Below are 18,681 nucleotides of genomic sequence, written 5' to 3' on the forward strand. Positions count from 1 at the left end.
AATGAATTTCCAGTGAAGTCTGAATAATAATATCGAATGGCATTGCATGAAGCCCAGCATACTAACACGAAAAATTACCCATTCTCCCTGACTTGTTTATCGTCCAATGGGAATTGAGAAATTGAGGAGATAGAGTGACGGAAAACGGGACCGAAACGAGGGATGAACGACGATGCAAGGAGGTACGTCGAATAGGGAGGAGGGGGTGAACGTAACGTGGCGAACGGCGCTTGCTCGCTCGCCCGAGGGGTCGCATCGCGTCGCGCGCGACTCTCTCGTCGTCGGGTTGATTGTCGCAGATCTTATTATCCCCTCTTAGTCCCTCTCTCGATGGTGAGGAGAAGGGAGAACTCTGGGGCAGAGGGATTTCTGGTATTTGTACGTGTGCGAGTAAGATGATTTGGGGTGTGTGAGGAGGTAAGAGTGTGCTGGAAGCCCGAGGGTAACCTCGTTAGCACTAATGACGGGGCTCCGGCCTCATCCCTTGTGTTCGCCTATTTTCTTGGAAACCGCGTAAGCCAACTGCGAACATGGATCGCTCTCTTGTGATATTATTTGCGGTTCTTTTCTTCATTGGTTTTATCAATTATTGCTTTTCGAAGGATTAAGCTTTTGTTACCGTCAGGTTGGGCCGCTACTGTCAGGATTTTCCATCAAAATCCTATGAATTTGGTCATTTAGTCAATTAAAAGAAGTCGATAACCGCATTTTATTATTGATTTGAAATTAGGCACATAAAACGGTCAAATTACCCTCATTTCCCAGTTGTAAACTGGTAATTTTACAAATATACGTTATATTATTCATAAAGTATTTAACACGGTCTCTTCTAATCCGAGGTACAAAAAAAATTACTTATTATAATTTTCTATATTTTATGTTTATGAATGTAAAGAGTAACTTCCTCATTCATAAATTCAGATGAAATACTAGTTCACAGGATTCCTCGCATCTTCTGTTTGATAGCGGAATTTTTGTTTAATAGAACATTCCGTTGTCAGCTAAAAAATTACACAATTTTTCTTGAACATGAAAAAAAAACGTTTGGAAACGACTGAAAATCCTGAAAACCTCAAATAGATTTGGGTATGTTTGAATTCCAAGATGTCTGAAATCACTGTTGAATTGCCTACGATGAAATAGCGAGGTTACAGTTATCCTTGATACGAGGGAGAGAATACTGGGAGAGACTTGGTGGAGCAACAAACGACGCCCGATAGCACCGAACAAGCAGTGAATCACCCAAGTGCTTGTTTACCAAGGGAATCAGGGATTCAGGGATGCCGTTTCTCCCATTTCTTCACCCCCCACACAGAGTTTCCCTCTGAGAATCCATGAGGGATGGTGAATGCTTTTTATCCCCACCACTGTCTCACCCTCTGCACTCATCCACATGACGACGAATACTCCCATTCCTCCCTCTTCCTCGCATTTCCAGTTGTCACTGGGAGAAATCGTACGACTAGACTCGAAAGTCGGCATCTATACGATCCCTTGAATTCTCGAATATAGCGCGAGGCACTTGTATACACAGACACAAACTGCCTTCACTCGGGTGGAGGAGAACCCCATAGCGTTTACCAGTTGGAATCGCTAAATGTAATTCGGTTAAAAGGGTTTTAGCAATACAATGCATATAAACATGAGTGCCACGAGGAGGAGAAAAGCTGAACCACCTCGCAAGTCGTCGGCGCGGAAAAGTCGTCAAGCTATGTCGTTTAGTTGCTGGGACTGGATAGCACTTGAATTTTCTCGAGAGTTATGCCATCTAACTGGGGTATAACGCTTGGAAAATCGGTAAACCAGTCGGCTAAGCACTTGATTTCCCCAATTTCATGTTTTGGCTTTGGATTAGTGCTGTCGAGCGGGTGATTTCTGCTCCCGAATTGGAAAGTTTTTCAATGCTTTGGCGAATGTATTTGGTCGCGTTGAAAAATATGGGAGGAACATCTTCGAGAAATCGTCGGAGGAGTTTTCCATGACCGCTGGGGGAATTAAAAGTCTCCGGAGGAATTTTCCTTTGATGTTGTTGCGCCGCCAAAAAGCTCTTCGGAATAATGCTTGGAAGTCCTCTGTAGCTTCAAATGATGGCTGATACTCATTTGGAAACTAGTTGTAGTGGAGTGTAGGTGAATACGAATTATTCGATGGATGACAGGCGATTGGTGGAGTGCAGGAGCTTCGCTCGAATATTTTTTTTTCTATTGGTTTTGTTTTTCCAGTTGAGAGGAACTTGACGCTCGGTGAATAGAGGGAATTGGCTAAATGCCGGGATTTTTTTTCAAGTTTTTTTTTTCCCCACTGACAATATATCGAGACTGCACGCCCGGCCAATTACGAAAAATGGCCGTTACATTTTCCCCTGCTCGTTTCATCCCTCTTCTTTTCTGTATATATTTCACTCGGCAATTTGTCAAATTACGGCGGGTGGGATGTGGAGTATGTGGATAGGGCTTTTTTCGGGATGCGTGGGTATGCGATATACTCTGATCTAATGGCATGTGATTCGAGTGGTGAGGAGGGAACGGGGGTGGACACAGGATTGGTTGCTCGTCACACGCCTCGACGACCCGGAATTATAATTCGACAAATTGGGATGATGAAATATATAACTCGATGTGATGAAAATGAAAAAGTTGTCATCTGGGGGGAAAATTGGGTGGGTGCTAGGGGAATTTAGTTTTTTGAGTGGAATTAAATGAAAGTGTCAGGGGGAAGGGGGTGACCATGTTATGTTCAACATTTTTGTAATTTGGGTAGTGAACTGAATATTTATGACAGTTTCTTTCCATTGAAGAAATTCTATTTGGTGGGGAATTGGAGTGAGAATATTATGGTTGTGATTTCATTTTGCTGATTTTGGAAATCTTAAAATCGCCACTGACCTAGAAACTATTTCACAAGATATTCTGGACTTCCTAGAATTTTTTACGAGGGTATAATGTCAGAGATCTTCGATAATTCCATTCAGTCATTAAATTATCTGAGAAAAATTGCACCCGGAGAGTAAAATTCCTTGACAATCACCTCCTTATTCCGTGTTTTTTATCGAATATTGTTTTTACTGGCAGATTACGGTACAGCCACATAATTTTCAAAGAATTTTCCTCCCATGTACCAAATCTGTTACCTAATTAAAAATCCACAATCATTTACATATAAATATCTCTGTTTCCATTGAAAATTCACAAGAGTTCCCATCTATCCTCTCTCCGTTCCCGGAAAATTGCTAATTTCATCGCAACTTCTGTGAAATCCGGAACACACTCCAAGAACAATAAGTACCCTGCTTAATTAGAGAACTTCTCTTCCATCGAACTATCTCAAAACTTCATACTTCCTCCCCATTCATCACAATAAATAACCACAAAGATTATTGAATCCTAATCCCCAATTCAATTAATAATACTATCCCTCGCATCACATACAAGTTTCTCTCCACAAGAATTCCGGAAATATTCTTTCACATAGTAACTCTCTCGCAGAACCCAATTTTCTTTCTTCAGTCAAATTGCTCCCCCTCCCTCTCCCTCCCCAAACTAAAATACAGCAATAAAATAAAACTTTTCCAATTCTACTCCAGTGATTTTCCAAATTGTCTTTCCTTCCCGAATTATCGTAATCACCATTCCTCCCCCCGTGATTCCATTTTTCCCCCGAAAAACGAAGATAAACTATCCCTCCTCCTTCTCTCCTCCCCCACCCCCTTCCCTTTATCACGACTATTGCACATTGGATTAACCGATTCAGAAGAAAATCGATGGTAATACGTAAACTGCTTGAATACACATTTCCCCCAGTTATACATACTCAAAACGAGTCTTACCGGTGAGATACCCATCCTTCCAAACGAGTGAATTCCATTTCATGCCAGCAACGATCTGCGAATCGAGATTCACGTACCGACGTTACGGAATTCGTAACTGGAAATTAGCATGTCATAAATACTGATGTAGTAAAATGGCGACAGTGTCTAGTTGGCGACCCTCTACTACCAAAGAGACTCCGGGAATAACGCCAAGTATTTCCCAACTGTCTCAGTAAGATACAACCACTTATCACCGAGATTAATTAACTGATTAACTCAAACATTAATTTTTCGATTCAATAAAATTCACAAACATGTTTAATATTTTATCTCGATAATTTATTATAGGAACTTGTCGCAATATATTAGATTCTTCGATCATCACAATTGATTTCATTCTATCTTAAATCGATGCACGATTACTATGTACAATTTTTTTTCCGCTTTCTTAGGATCTAATTATTTATAATTGTATTATGTTACACAATTACATGTAGATTTAATGGTTCTATATCTAGACGATAACAAAGTCATTTTCTCTCGCACAAATCGGTCGAAACATTCGTGTGATTGACAATTTATCTAAAAATGGATATAACCAAGTGGGGGGGGGGGGAATGGGGCAAAATGGGCGGGCGTTTGGGAAATTATCTCATCTAGAGTTTTTCTTTGACGTTGACAATGAGATGAAATCATTCAAATCGTGGTAGGAGCACAGCTGATGATCGTCCAATGATTCCCGTTTTGTCTCACTTCCCGTATCATATATTTACATGAGAACGTCGGGAATGACGGCTCAAACGACGTAGGGCCTGTACAATGGTTCGCGAAGCTCGTTGATGAGCCTGGGATGCTCGTGGGAAGTACCTCTGTCCTCGGCGGTGACGTTGGTGCCGCCCGGAGGATTACCCGTCGCAGTAGCGTTGGGTGGTGTGCGGAGATCTTCACTGCTACCAACATTTTCCCTCTCGCTGCTAGAATTTGCTCGCGCACTTGAGCCCCCACCTGAAGCTGAATCTTCGCTCTTATTGCTGCCCGATCGGGCCTCCTGTTGGGCCTTTTTGCTGCGCTTCCACTTCATCCGACGATTTTGAAACCAAATTTTCACCTGGAGAATGAAGGAAGTTATAACTTGTTAGTGGAAGAAAAAAGTTCGAAGATTTTCAAGTTAAAAAAAAAATTTCACGACATTTCAGACAATTTCGGAAATTCGAGTTGATTGAGTACATCAAAAACATTATTCGTAACTTGGGAAATTTCCTCGGGGACCGTTGGGAGGACTGGAAACAACTAGTTGTAATAGTGAATATTATCATTGATAATGTGAACTACTTCATGATTCCAATTTGGATTTACGACTGCATGAATATCTCAATTTCTGCAAAAGTAAATTTGTTTTCGCGAGATGAAAAGAGTCTCGTACATATAAAACTGGGAGGGACAGAAATGAGGGAGAGAAAACCCCGATTTTGCCCTTCTCGATTCGCTGGAGTACCATGTAAATCTCTCGGACAACATATCATGCACCAGAGCGAGAGTCAGCCACGCAAGCCCCAGTCCAATCCCTCTCGTATACTCCCCCGTACTCCCCATATTACCACCCTCTAGAAGTATTCCTCTCGCAGATATGTTTTTATCAGAATTTTTTTCATATCCTCACTCTTTCACATACGTGAGAATACCAATGGAAATCAATGGAAAGAGTAACGCCTTCGCACATATATGAGTGTTAAAACTCGTGGGGGTGGCCTACGCCAATCCATAAAAACCTCAAGAGGAGATGTAGTTACACAAGTCGTGTGAGGGACTCGAGATGTTTTATACAGGGATATAAAACGTGTGAAGGAGAACGGAATCGGTAAATTATCGAAACAAATCAGAGTCTGAGCCGGGGTTGTAAATCCGACTTTTCCCCCTTGGTATGTTTGCCTTGTGATCCGTCAGTGAGCGGGCACAAAGCTCTCGAGTTACGTTTAAGTTGACGTTTGCTGGAATGATTTTATGGGGTTTTAGGATATCAGAGTGATGTTGCTGTTAAGTTGATTGAATGAAAGTGGGAGGAGGTGATGGACAATAATTACATGAGAAATAACTCATGAATCCGGAAGAACGGGGCATTTGCATCAGATTAAATTTGTGAGAAGTTATTTTAGTTTGGAGATCGATAGCAATTTATTGTCTGCTGAAGTTTGATTATTTATCTGCATCGCGTTTTTGATTATTCGATTGTTAGAGGATGCAAAATCAGATGAAATTAAAGGGAGGTGGGGTAAAATAGATACGCTAACCATTTTATTCATTATCGTCATTCGCCACATTGAAACATTAAAAATCGCTCAATTAAAAATTATCAATAAATCATTTTTACCTGTGTTTCAGTCAGCATAAGTGACGTAGCCACCTCAAATCTCTTCGGTCTACTAAGATATTTATTCTGCCTAAATTGCTTCTCCAATTCTAACAACTGCTGAGACGTGAAAGCTGTCCTGGGTCTTCTAGTTTTACCCAGAAGGGCGTGTTGTGCTGCGCAACCTGAAAATAACAATAAATTGGTGAGTAAATATGGAACATGTGAGCGATTATTTCCGCATGAGTCGTTACCCTTAAATCGTAGGTTGGAATATTTGTGTCGATGATTATTTACGCGAAAAGATCATCCAATAAAAATCAGCCCATGCTAATTTAATTATAGGGCACCAAACGCTGATCCCTGGTGGATTTGTTTGAATGTAGGAATGGTTCGAGGGGTCAGAATACGGTTAAAATGGGGGAGAAGGGAAAAAAAAAAAGCGTGGCGTACCGCCCCTCCAATTAGACCAGCCAATGACTCTTCATCGAGGGGTGATCGCTAGGCGATTGGCTTTTGAGAACTTCTCCTCAATACTAGTCATCTCTCCTTAATTAATTCCACACATTTAATTTTATTTTCCTTCGATTTATTGATCATGTGTGGAGATATTTAATCCACCTATTCAATAGGATGTGATTGGGGAGGGGAGGGGTGAATGAGGAATAAGGTGATTCAGTCGTGACAACGTCACATCAGCCAGGATGATGACGAGGAGATTGAAGCGACTTAACAAGCCGTCACCCGGGTGCATGGACCGGCTGTCAATGTTTGTACACATGGCAGTCGAGGATTCGTGGGGGATTAAACCGGTGGCTGATTCATTTTTAGATGATGTTTACAGGTAGTTTAGAAGTGGACGAGATTTTTTTCAGGGGGAATCGTTCTATTTTTTCATTAGCAGAAATTAATTTTCAATTAGAGTTTTTTTTTTCAAATTAATGGACATTCAGTAAAAACGAATTTAACTCTCGCGTGAAAAAATTATATTATTCATGAAATATCACCGTAAAAAATTTTATCAATTCAACAATGATAAAGAACATTAGCATTCTGAACGAATTAACTATCACTAAGTGCTCCATATGGTACATTAACTCGGTGCACGTGTCGTAAAAAAATCAACGTATGCAACACGCGTTCAGTGGACATAAGGACGATAGAACTGGTGGAAAAAACCATGATATTTATCCACATAATAGTGGAGATGCTCGAGTATCTGGTCCCGTTGACACTTAGCATTTAGGATGTAGCATTTAGCGGGCTATTTATCGTTGAGGGAACATGGGGTGGTCGCCCCCCCTGTGGGCCCCATATGGCACCGACGATTTGTCCACGGGTCGCCTTTATCCCCTGGTTACCTTTCTAACCGTATAACCCTCGAGTATTTTCATCACCTCCCCTACCCCCTTTCTCATTATGACAATTATTTGGATGGGTGATTTCCCCATTCCCTTTGTAACACTCTAGAGTTTAATGGTTACCCCAATATTCCATGTGACGTTACTGATTTATATTTATTGGACGACATTTAGTTTCAATTTTTGAGATGAATGAGTTTAAATTAGTTGGAGTCGAAGTGGTGAAAGTTATGAGATCATGATGGAGTCAATTAATTTATTCAGGTGGAGTGAGTGTAATAGAAGCAAAAATATTGAAATTTACAGCACATTTTCATTGAAAGCGAAAAACGGGAAAGATTTTTCAAGTCTATATATAGTGCATTATTAAAAATTTTTGTAGTGAAATTTTTAGGAATTTGATTTTTAACAATTTATAGCTGAAATATAATATAAACATAATATTCGTACCGGTGTTTGTCCCACGCAAGTCTTGTAATCTTCAAGGAAAAAGGCAAAGTTTTGAAAATCACCTCAAAATTAGATTCAATAGAAACGAAATTTCAATAAATATCCAGGTTGACACAAAATCATGGTATCACTCGTGTCGCGTGCGCGTGCAGCTCATAAACAGTGACAGATGTCGGTAAACAAGGAGGGTGGCAGTTTTATCGAGTGGACAATGGCACGATTCGCGCTCTCGTTTTCTAACCCTGCGGCATTTCGTCGAGAGAACTCTCGTGTTTATCCGTAGTTATGGGGCTGAAAAGAGAGAGATGCAGTGTAACACCTAAGTGAGAGGGAGCCAAGACTCGAGAAAATGTGTTGGGGTCTTCTCCCCCTTTTATCATGATAATTTAATTTATTTGGGGGTCACATTGGCCGATTCATGCCATTTATAATAGCACCCATACCCCTCAATAATCAATCTAATACCTACGGTCACAGTGGTAAACAGGGCTATTATGTACACTCAAAGTGACACTAAATTACTGTCAAAATTTGTGAAATGAAAAATGAAAAATCATTTTTGACTCTCCAGTTTTCAAGTTGAGAGATAATTAGCTACTAATTCGTTCACCAAATTGTACCGTTTAAATATGATATTATTTTTTCTTTACATTATAGATAATGAAAAATGTGTTAAATCCGAATAATTAAAAATACTAATACTAATTATTCCAACTGACAAAATTAATCCTCCAAATAAAAATTCACCACTCGATGTGAATTCCACTCAAATCCTCCTAAACCGAGAATTTTGAATAAAATAACATCTCTCCACTCCTAACGAAGTGTCCAAACATCCAGTGCCCCGATTTAAACTAATTACCTCTAACAGTCCTTCCCACCGCTCTCAGTACACCTGTCCACCCAACAACTCCCCCTCACCCCCATTCAAATTAACTCAACCACCTAAAATAACACTCACCTAACTCGCCATTCTGATTAAACCAATTTGATAATTAATAGCCGAGTAATCAACACCCCAATTGGCCCTGAAATGCCGTCGATTAGCCCTTCAACTGCTCACATGAAGCGTTAAGGAGAGTGAGTGAGGAGGGGGGGGAGGGGGAAGGGGGGGTCTAATGACTGGACATTAATTCGTTGGTACAAGTCTGTTTCACCAGTTCGAAGCAGCCTCCGTGCCCAGTTGGCATCATCCAGGGGTGCTGGAGGCCCCGCCCTTCCACCCTCAACCCCTCGCTACGCTCCGCCTACACTACCCCCAACGCCTCGAAGCACCAAGTGAAAATACCTTAAGTGCTCTGGCGATGGGAATTCTTCGGTTTCTTTTATAACGCGAGAAATGCAGATATAGGATGACGACGAGGGAGAGGGGTGGGTAGGGAGGGTGGTAGACGGGAAGATAGTATAACCACCTCAATCCACCGGTCGCCCCATCCACTCGAACCAACGAAAATCCTGACCGAAGAAGGGATAGCATTTAGGAGAGTTGGCCAAGTTTTATCGGGCTATTTTCCTCAGCCTCGAAATGGCCAAATTTAATCCCAAACTCTTCTGCTCTTTTGGGGAGCCACAAATCACGTCGTAAACATTTGGAATGTGGTGTTATGATATTCATGGGATTTTTCCCAGTATTATTCATTTTTTTCCAGAGGAATGGGGGTTGGAGAGATTTAAGTAGTTGGGAGGAGACGACTATTTCAGGGCTCCAGCGGTTGGTGATGAGGGAAAATAGCCCCTCGTGAATAGTTTTTTTTTTTATTTTCTCGGTGGCTTTGGGGATGAAATTATGCATGACAGTGGGAAAATTTTTTGGCCAAAGTTTCCAGGGCAAATTACCATTCTAGGAATTTTTTTTCAATTAATGCACAATGGGAATAAATGCACTCAGAATTATTAAGCAGTGGAAGAAAATCGTTATGACTGAGAGAATCGATTTATCAAATTTTCCAGCTTAAATTCCAACTTCGAATAATCCCACGCATCGTCAAACGCATGTGGTCAACCAAAATGTACATAAATTTAGGCTAAAGAGCTCTCAATACAGCCGGTAATATCCCACACAACTCAATGATGGCAGTACGTGAAAGCGTGCGAGAGGCCGGTTAAACGCCAGACACGAACGTTACACATCGGGTAACCAAGATCTGTTTGCTCGCGGACAGCCAAACTAGCTGGCAGCTAATTCAGAAACACCATTACCACCGATATACGCGCGAACGATCGGCAACCCAGAGGGCCCCGGGGTTATCTGTGTGTGTATGTTCGTTGATACTGCGCGGGACAACATTCACGGATTCGTCTCTATTTGAAATACAGGGAGAGGATATCTAGTGTATTGGAGGATTGCCCTATGGATGAGATAGATTTGTATTTATGTTGTTGATGGTGCGCGCGCCATCACACGCCCCTGTCAGTGAATAGTCTGATAAGGGTGAAAATTTATTCATTATCATGGGGAAATTGCAGAAAAATTCATCAATTCATTAATGGCTAAAAATCTGGTACAGTTCATGGAGAGCTATATATTTTATTTTGATTATTTTGATTATTTTGAGTTGAAAAAACTCTTGAATTTTCCTTTAATTAAGAATCATTGAATTATTCCCCAAGTGAATTTTTCAAAAAAATTTTCTCTCCTTATTTTCTACTATAAATTGAATTTTATTCTTAACTGAGTACCAATGCGTCTACCCAAGTCCGAAGCTGTTGCCATAGAAACTATGGGAATTCGTGTCGGTTAAAGAGAGAGTGAAATTGAGGGAGGGAAGCCCTCGGGTTTGTTGTAGAACGGCGAGTGAGAGAGAATTGAGTGGAAGGCTGAGGGGGATGAATAGACGGATGAATGACGCACAATTAACTAATTAAATCATCCGTCGACCCTACTCTGCGCGAGTTCCACTCACTCGTCTCCGGAGTATCATCCCTTGCCCCCGTCTCTTCGATCCCTCTAATTTCCAGCCATCGTTATATCTGCCCACTTTTATCTTTTTTCTCTTCATTTCGATTAGTAATGGTGGACCTCTTCATATCCCTCAACGATCGCTCGTTTGTCCCGAATAGCGAGAAAAGGAAAAAGAAAACCCAACGAAAATTGTAATTGTTCGGAAGTTGAAGGTACAAAAGGTTCGAGATAGTTTGTCAAAGTAATTGGGGATTTCTCTACCCGAGAAATTTCAAATCAAATATTGTAATTTCTATCGGCAGAAGAAGGGAGGTTGGGAAGGTTAATTTATCCTCTGATAGTTGGATTATGTCCCTTCCTCTTTGTGAAAATATTTGGCGAATGGGTAACTGACTTCTACAAAGTTCACAAAATTTATCTGCCTCTGACAGTTTATTGTATAAGCAAACTACAATATTTATAGAGTCATCCGATCTATCACTATCTTCAAATATCAATGAATTCTCTAACATCAATACAACACAGGTGCCACTATTACTACAACAATTCACTCTGCCTCCCCCCTCCCCCAAACAAATGGGTGCACATGAATAAAAATGGAATAGGCTGTGTTAAAACATATAAAATCATTGTCCATCTCCACCCCAATCAAACTGACTACAAGTCACTCCACCCAAAATTTCAAAATTCATCCCCTAATATCAATTAATTCTCAACATCAAAAGAAAACATATATTAATAGAACAGTGGTTGCTAATTCACCACTATAGTCATCCACTCCTATCTCCCCCATAAAAATTGTTTCACCCGGATAAAAACCGAGAATAGACAGTGTTAAAACATGTTGTCGAACCCTTGTCCATGTCATAACCTCATGCCAATATTTTTCGAATGAAAATCGCTCGCAACATCGCTATTTACAATATCCACAGTCCACCAGCCGCACCCCCTCAAACCCCTCCCTCCTGTTATGCTTTTATAAAACGCAACGGCATTCATCGTCCGGAAAAATTCGCCAATTTTCACCGATTCGCTTGACCATCGTTGTCACATCGTTGGGAATTGACTGCCCATGCGAGCGAGACCGAGTGCCCGTAACTGAAACGATCCGGTATTTTTTTTTAAATCTTTTTTTTTTTTTCGTCCTGCAACTACCAATCAGGATCATCTGACAGAAACTGCACCGCTTCTCCCCCCCCCCCCCCTCCCCCTCCACCCTCCCCGGCCCATCAACGAGCCAATTTGTTCGATAAAACCGTTGGACTGATTGCCCTGACAGAGTGACCACCGCAAAGTTTTTCACAAAAAAAAAAAATATATTCCACCAAAGACCTATGGTAAATGGTCCCCCTCCCCCACACACACCCCCTCCCCACCCCTTCGTGTAAATCTAAAAAACTGATATACAGCATGCGAGTAATCAGTGTGAGACAACTGGGCCCAAGATAAGCTGTGTACCTTTCGGCTAAAGACACCTCTCCCCAACGAGCGATTGCCGTCCGGGGTCTTTGGTTATTAGTCTTATCAGTCGATAGACGATCGAGCATAGAAAAACGAAAAAAAAAAAAAAAAAGTGGAGTAGCATATCCGGTTCGATAGGCACTCACATAACAGTCCATTAAGCTTGTCAACAATGTTCTATCTTGTACCGCTTGGACAATCTGTCTTTCACCATCAGTCACATAAGCGCTGTAATCCATAATGAAAATGAAACGATAGTTCAGAATAGGTGTCAAGAGCTAATGAAATAAGGAAAAACCGTTGGAGAAATTATGGAACAAAACTGGGAGCAGTGACAGACATTGTTAGTAAATACTCTAGAGCTGATTTTCAATATTACCTTTGGGTTCATTCGTTAATGGATGTGTTAGTGATAGGATTTGAAGCCACGGGGCATCAAGCCTGGTATATGATAAGGGCTGATGAGGGCAGGTTAATTATTAAATTGATTTGGTGTTTAGTAGGAAGGCAGTGGTGAATCACAATAATCGCGATACATCTATATGAACACATCGGTAAATAGATAAGGGAAAGGTGACTCATGGAGGTTTGAAAATAAAAATGTCTGGAGGAGCCCCTCACAATGCGGTAAATTTTAAGTTGTAAAATCAAACCCAATGAGACCCGGGAAGCTTCAATCCATTCAAACTTCCACTTCAATGGTCCCACCTTGTACCATTTTGACAATGTGCCTAACCATGAGAGACAGTGTCATGTAAGACCACCTTATACATAATGAAAAAGCGATAATAGTGGGTAATCGGTGTCACGAGCTAATAAAACAATGAAAAGGGCCCGAGGAATCATCAAACACAACTGGCAAAAGATGTTTGAAACAATCCCCATTTACATTAAAAATTCTAATAATGATGTGTTCAAAATTTGGACAGATGTGGTAGCATGTTTGCTCGTATAACTAGCCCAGGATTATCCATTGGAATTTACCTTTATTCTATTACCAAAGACAAGTGTCCAAAATAGAGAATAATGACTCAACAAATAAAGACTCATAGCAATGAAAATTGGGTTGAAGCAACAGTTATATGAAATAGCAAACAATCTTATGCAATGCTTCAACCTTTATCCGTTAATTGTAGTGAATTCGTGTCATAAAAAACATCGATAATCGATCCCACGAATTGATATCAGATCGGTTATTGTTATTGCCCCTCGGCATCGAGTGTGAGTGATGCCAATTACGACGGCATTAAAACGCGAAATGATTTATAACTCTTGAGATCGATATCAGTGGTAACGCGGTTTGTTATCAGTTGAGCATGACGATTTCAACTTTTAGAGACATTATTTGTCACTCGCCAAGCCCCATTTTGTATCCGATTGTCAATAATTTGACAATAATCACGTCTTTTAAAAAGACCAACGCCTGTCTGTTCAGACATTCCATTCACAGTCGTGAACAATCATCGCGAACCTCGCAAACGTACAACAGATGCTGAGACTCACCGGCCAAGTCAGCAGGCAGTCTTGGATACAGCATCCCCGTTCTGGCAAGCCACTCTAGCTGTAAGGGGTGAATATGATGAGGTTGCTGTTGTGCTTGCTGCTGTGGATGCCCAGGTACTGATCCTCCAGAAGCACCACTGGTCCTAGGGTGTCCTTGCACTAACTGCTGAGCATCCTTGTGTATCGAGTGAAAGGCACTCGAAGTGCCACCGGGATGATAATACAGTCCTGAGGGGTGAAGAAGAGGTCCACCTGAGTGTAGAAGAAGACTCTGCTGATTCTGGCGCATTGCGACGGCCACGTTGACACCAGTGTTACCTAGTCCATAAGGTCCTACACAAGACAGTCCATCAGTTCTGTGACCAGAATGACCAAGACCCTGCATGCCTGAGTTAGCTAATGGATTAGAAGCTAAGTCTTCAGATCCTGGTGATATCGGAGGACTGGAAACTGGACTCCGACTGCCGTTGCTACCTGGACTTGCACTAGAGGTTCTTCTTCCCGCTTCGTCTTCTCTCATCTCCTCAACATCAACATCGGTTCCAGCCTCGTCCTCTGTATTTTCCCCTGGATTTCGTTCGAATCTGCCTGGATCGGACAGTCCATCACCTGGATTTGGATTAAAGCTTCCGTAATGCGATAAGCTGATTCCGCTGGACTCTCTGATGGCCTGCAACATCCTTGAATTTTGATTATTACTGAGCCCCGGGAGATTGCGATCATTTCTTGGTACGAATGGATGCAGCGGGTTCCCCAAAGATCCTGAGCTGCGTCGGGGAGGCGGTGGAGGAAGAGGACCCCCATGATCATCTTCATGCTTAGGTTTGGCTGTCGCTCTTCCTAATAGTGCATCAATACAGAAGGATGACTTTCCCGATGCACGTTGTCGTCCAGGGGACGATTCCCTCGTGTCAGGTCCTTCTGGTGAGCACATACCGGTTTCACTGTAGCAACGATCGTCATTAGAATCCTCACGGAAACGCTTCGCTGGGGATGGATGGCTTTCGTCACTCGATAATAACTTGGGATTGGATTCGTAACTCAGGAGACGAGAGTTGACGTCAGTGTCTGAAGAGTCTCTCCTGGATTCACCACTTGTTACATAGTTTATGTTACCTGAACTGAGGGGGGAGGCGGCGTCTGGTGAACGGCCCTCTTCGGAACTCGGCGATGTGGCTGATTCATCCAGGTGATAGGGGTGCCTGGGGTGTCTCGGGTGGTGAATGTCCTCGGCTACCATTGTCGTGTTGTAATGCATCGCAGCCATGTCTCAATCACTATCAGCCTCAATACCTCATCTCCAATCACATCAAGCTTAATGGTAATCACTATTTAACATTCCATCGAGGAAAATCAGATAACACTTGAACTTTTTCAACTTCTATTGCTTCACTGAAGTCCAATGTTCGCTATGAATTGATAACGGCAGGTATCAATCGTCCACGAAAACGGACAATTTTAGCTCACTACCTCTACGAGGAATTTGTTGACTTGAGCCCGGTGTAGTCGACTGCGTTACGTCGCAAAGTGGAATCCGACGGTCGTGTGTGGAACACCGCGTGCGTTAGTTCCAAAAATTTTCCCCTTCTCTTTATCACACACACACACACACGTATACAGCCCCATCTGGTTTTCTGGTCTCTGGTGCGGCGTTTGGCGATTTAATCGGGGGGGTATGTGCCCCGCCCCCGACTCATCCAGCACACGCTCAACCGATCGACGTTCAGAGAACTGAGCTCCGCCCTCCAACCATCCACCCATACCCGGGGGGAGAATTTTCGTGCTGTGGAGAAGGGATGAGAGACAACTGGCGCGCGGATGAAACTCGGATGCTGCGGCACGTTTTCCCTCTTTTCTCATATACGAATTTTTATGAATTGCGAGAGGGTGGGAAGATCTTTTGCGGATTTCTCAGCCAATCCTGGTGTCTCTTTTGCCGACACTTGGATGGATAAATGGAAAAGTTGGGAGGAAATGTACACTGCACTTCTGTGTATCGGGCACTTTGCCAGGATTCGGTGGGTCGGTGATGTCCTGGAGAGAGTGCCGAGGGGAGATTGGTCGTAGGATTGTTTGAGGAGAGAGGAAAATTGAAGTTTTTCGGAGAAATCCTCGGTGGATGACGATTGCTTGGGAATGAGGTAGGGGTAATTACTTGGTTGATGAACATCATAAGCCAGATTTAGGGCCTGTCAAATATTACGTCGTCCGTCAAAGTCCCGTTTTTGGGCTCGGTGAGAAGCGACAGCTTCGAAAGGTAAATTCGATCATAAGATTCTCTGATGGTGAGAGAATAGGTTCAACATATGACAATCGATTCTGCTAATGGGCGCCACTGTGATGATTATCACGGCGTAATTTCTCCCTTCTTATCAGTCCCCCAATTTGATTTGGATTTTTCAATTCGATAGAAGTGGATATTTTAAAAAACACTTGTGTCCATAATATCAATAGGACTCACGGCGCTGAATTTTCCGTAAAATACACCATCTATTCCTTTGCTATCTATTGTTTTGGTCTATGTGCTAAACCGATAGGCGCCCCTAATCTCACTATCGATACAATGACAGCGGCGATGTCAATACAGTCCCACAGCGATTCTCTCTCGCGTGTGTTGCCATTAGATTATTTACTCCACTCAATTTTTTCCACTTCGATTGTTAATTCAGAGGTACATTAAGCGAGACAATGGACAACCGAAGTTCTGTCTGTTCACGATTATAGAATTGCTGATGAAAGAAAATCAATCATTATCTGAACCACTTTGGAATTGAGGGATCGAACACGCTCTGATAATATACGCATTATGCTAATCAGTAATCATTTTTCGACGCAGAATCGTGGGGGAAAATTGTTTAAATGTGTCCTCGCTTCACTCCAACCCTATTTTTGAGTTGAAAAAATAGGAATAGAATTATGGGACTAGAGGAATTTGCCTTTCAGTAAACGTGCTTGACGTTTTCCTGAAAGTTCACTGAAAAAGTGCGTAATTGTTTCATAATTTTTGCCAAATATTGTTTTGACTTGCAAATTAGGGAACTGGTACGTAATTTTTAAAGAACTTTTCACTCCGCGTATAACTAGAAATCTGTTCTACGATTATTTGATCTATTCGATTATTTTCCTCTCTCCGATCTGCAACTTCAGCGTTGTCTTCACCAAATTTTCATGGCTTCCCTGGAAAGTTTCAATATGAACGTAGAAATGGTAAAAGCAGAGCTTCAGTTGACGCTTTTATAGCGGACGTCAAAAATCTTTAGCTCATATTTCCCCCGACATTCGAGGTGTATATTTCGTCGATTCATCCAGATGAGTCTATTTCGTTCATTCCAATCATAAAATAAATGTTGAAAACTGACGTATTCAATTCGGAAAAATTAGATCAACATTAGATGGTAGTACACCAACTGTGTGACTCAATCAACTGGAAAAATGTCTGTAGTCATGATGGAGTAAAAGCAGGTACGTCAACTTGACTTTTAGTTGAGTTTTCAAGGAAAATCTCCGAATTCCAGGAACGTAGGGAAATTTATGGCAGAACCTTTTGCATAAATGTCTCCCCACTGGATAAAAAAGGTTATCAAAATTTCTCTAGATTCCCTAGATTCAGCGATATTCCCTCAAGTCTCAGCTAAGAGTTGAGTCGAATTACCTCGTTTTACCACTTCACTGCAGATTTATCTGGAATCAAGAGGAAAAGCGTTGAGGAAAAACACATGTCCGAAGCTCACAGATTCTCTCTAGATATTTTGCAGACGTTAGAAAACTTTAAAAACTCTTTACAAATTATTCCAGTCCATGAAGAAAATGTCTATTGTTAACAAAATGTCGTTTCATGGAGACTCGACTATCGATTTTCGGTAGTCACCCCGAACGCGATTTGGGGGTGAAAAAATCACGATAGATTCACAGTTCGCGGTTCTGATTAATTTTTCCACGAAATTCGGCAACTGTTCACATGAATTTCATAGTCTTCCTGTAACCGTTTGAGTACTCATACAGTAGTAACTTTGCGGTTCAATCACCTGAAATATTGATTTGGGATCATGTGCAGTGTTGAGTATGCGGTGTTGTTGACAATAATAATCGTTAACGGGCAAAGGGCTCTGGAGAGAGAGTTCCTATTGAACTCGAACTAGATAACAGGTAATTTGGGAGTTAGAGTGGGACGTGGAAATCAACTGAATTGGTGTATTGTTCTATTTAATATTGCTGAGGTGTATTGATGTGATGTTGACGCAGCAGGTCTTTGGAATTTTAGTTGGATTATTTTTTTAAAACGTTTTTAAACGCTCGTTATTTCAGGTTTTGGTTCCCTGTAGGTCTTTGGGAGACACTTGACGATACGAAACGTGTCATACTTTGTAATATGATGGATCACCAGCTAACGACTTGTGAGACACATAGTCATGGCTCTGAGGTAGCTGCATTAACCTTCGTATAATGTAGCCAAATAAGAGAATACGGAACGCTAGGGTAAATACACGCGAGAGTGTTTGGATAAGAGGGGAACACCGATACCCGTACGTGGATATTTCTCCAGTATTTCTTTTTTTATTTATTTCTTTCTGAGGCTGATATTTTCCTTTGGAAGTTGTATGTAATCATCGGAGGTGACGGGCCTCCAGATTTAGTTCAATCTCGATTCAGGGAGCAGCAGTGATCATTTTTTTTCCGAAATATTAGGGGGAGTATTTGCGAATAGAGCGTAGCTCCATTGTCATATGGTATTTAGAAGGGTGATTGACAAAATGAGAAATAGAATGTTCATGTTAAATTACTGATGCTCGAGTTTGCTTCAACATTTCTATGACGGGAATACTCTGGGATTCCTGGAGACTTATCGTGT

General features: G+C 41.6%; 1 protein-coding gene across 1 annotated transcript; it reads right to left on the reverse strand.

Moving 5' to 3' along the window:
* Nucleotides 1–4,116: 4,116 nt before the first annotated feature.
* Nucleotides 4,117–15,376, reverse strand: LOC135162093 (uncharacterized). The gene is made up of 3 exons (XM_064120234.1): nt 13,833–15,376; nt 6,177–6,340; nt 4,117–4,916 (listed from the first exon to the last, which is right to left on the reverse strand). Exons 1-3 carry the CDS (start codon nt 15,097–15,099, stop codon nt 4,605–4,607), a joined length of 1,743 nt encoding a protein of 580 aa, XP_063976304.1. The 5' UTR covers nt 15,100–15,376; the 3' UTR covers nt 4,117–4,604.
* Nucleotides 15,377–18,681: the final 3,305 nt, after the last annotated feature.

This window comes from Diachasmimorpha longicaudata, chromosome 5 (genome assembly GCF_034640455.1).
Source record: "Diachasmimorpha longicaudata isolate KC_UGA_2023 chromosome 5, iyDiaLong2, whole genome shotgun sequence".
NCBI classification, from domain to species: Eukaryota; Metazoa; Arthropoda; class Insecta; order Hymenoptera; family Braconidae; genus Diachasmimorpha; species Diachasmimorpha longicaudata.

What these genes read in the sequence shown, in the direction of transcription:
- LOC135162093 (XM_064120234.1), bottom strand. Translation starts at nt 15,099, where the DNA reads ATGGCTGCGATGCATTACAACACGACAATGGTAGCCGAGGACATTCAC. An exon ending in ACTGCCTGCTGACTTGGCCG is followed by an intron (nt 6,341 to 13,832) that starts GTGAGTCTCAGC and finishes TGTTATTTTCAG; the next exon opens with GTTGCGCAGCACAACACGCC. An exon ending in TTATGCTGACTGAAACACAG is followed by an intron (nt 4,917 to 6,176) that starts GTAAAAATGATT and finishes TTCATTCTCCAG; the next exon opens with GTGAAAATTTGGTTTCAAAA.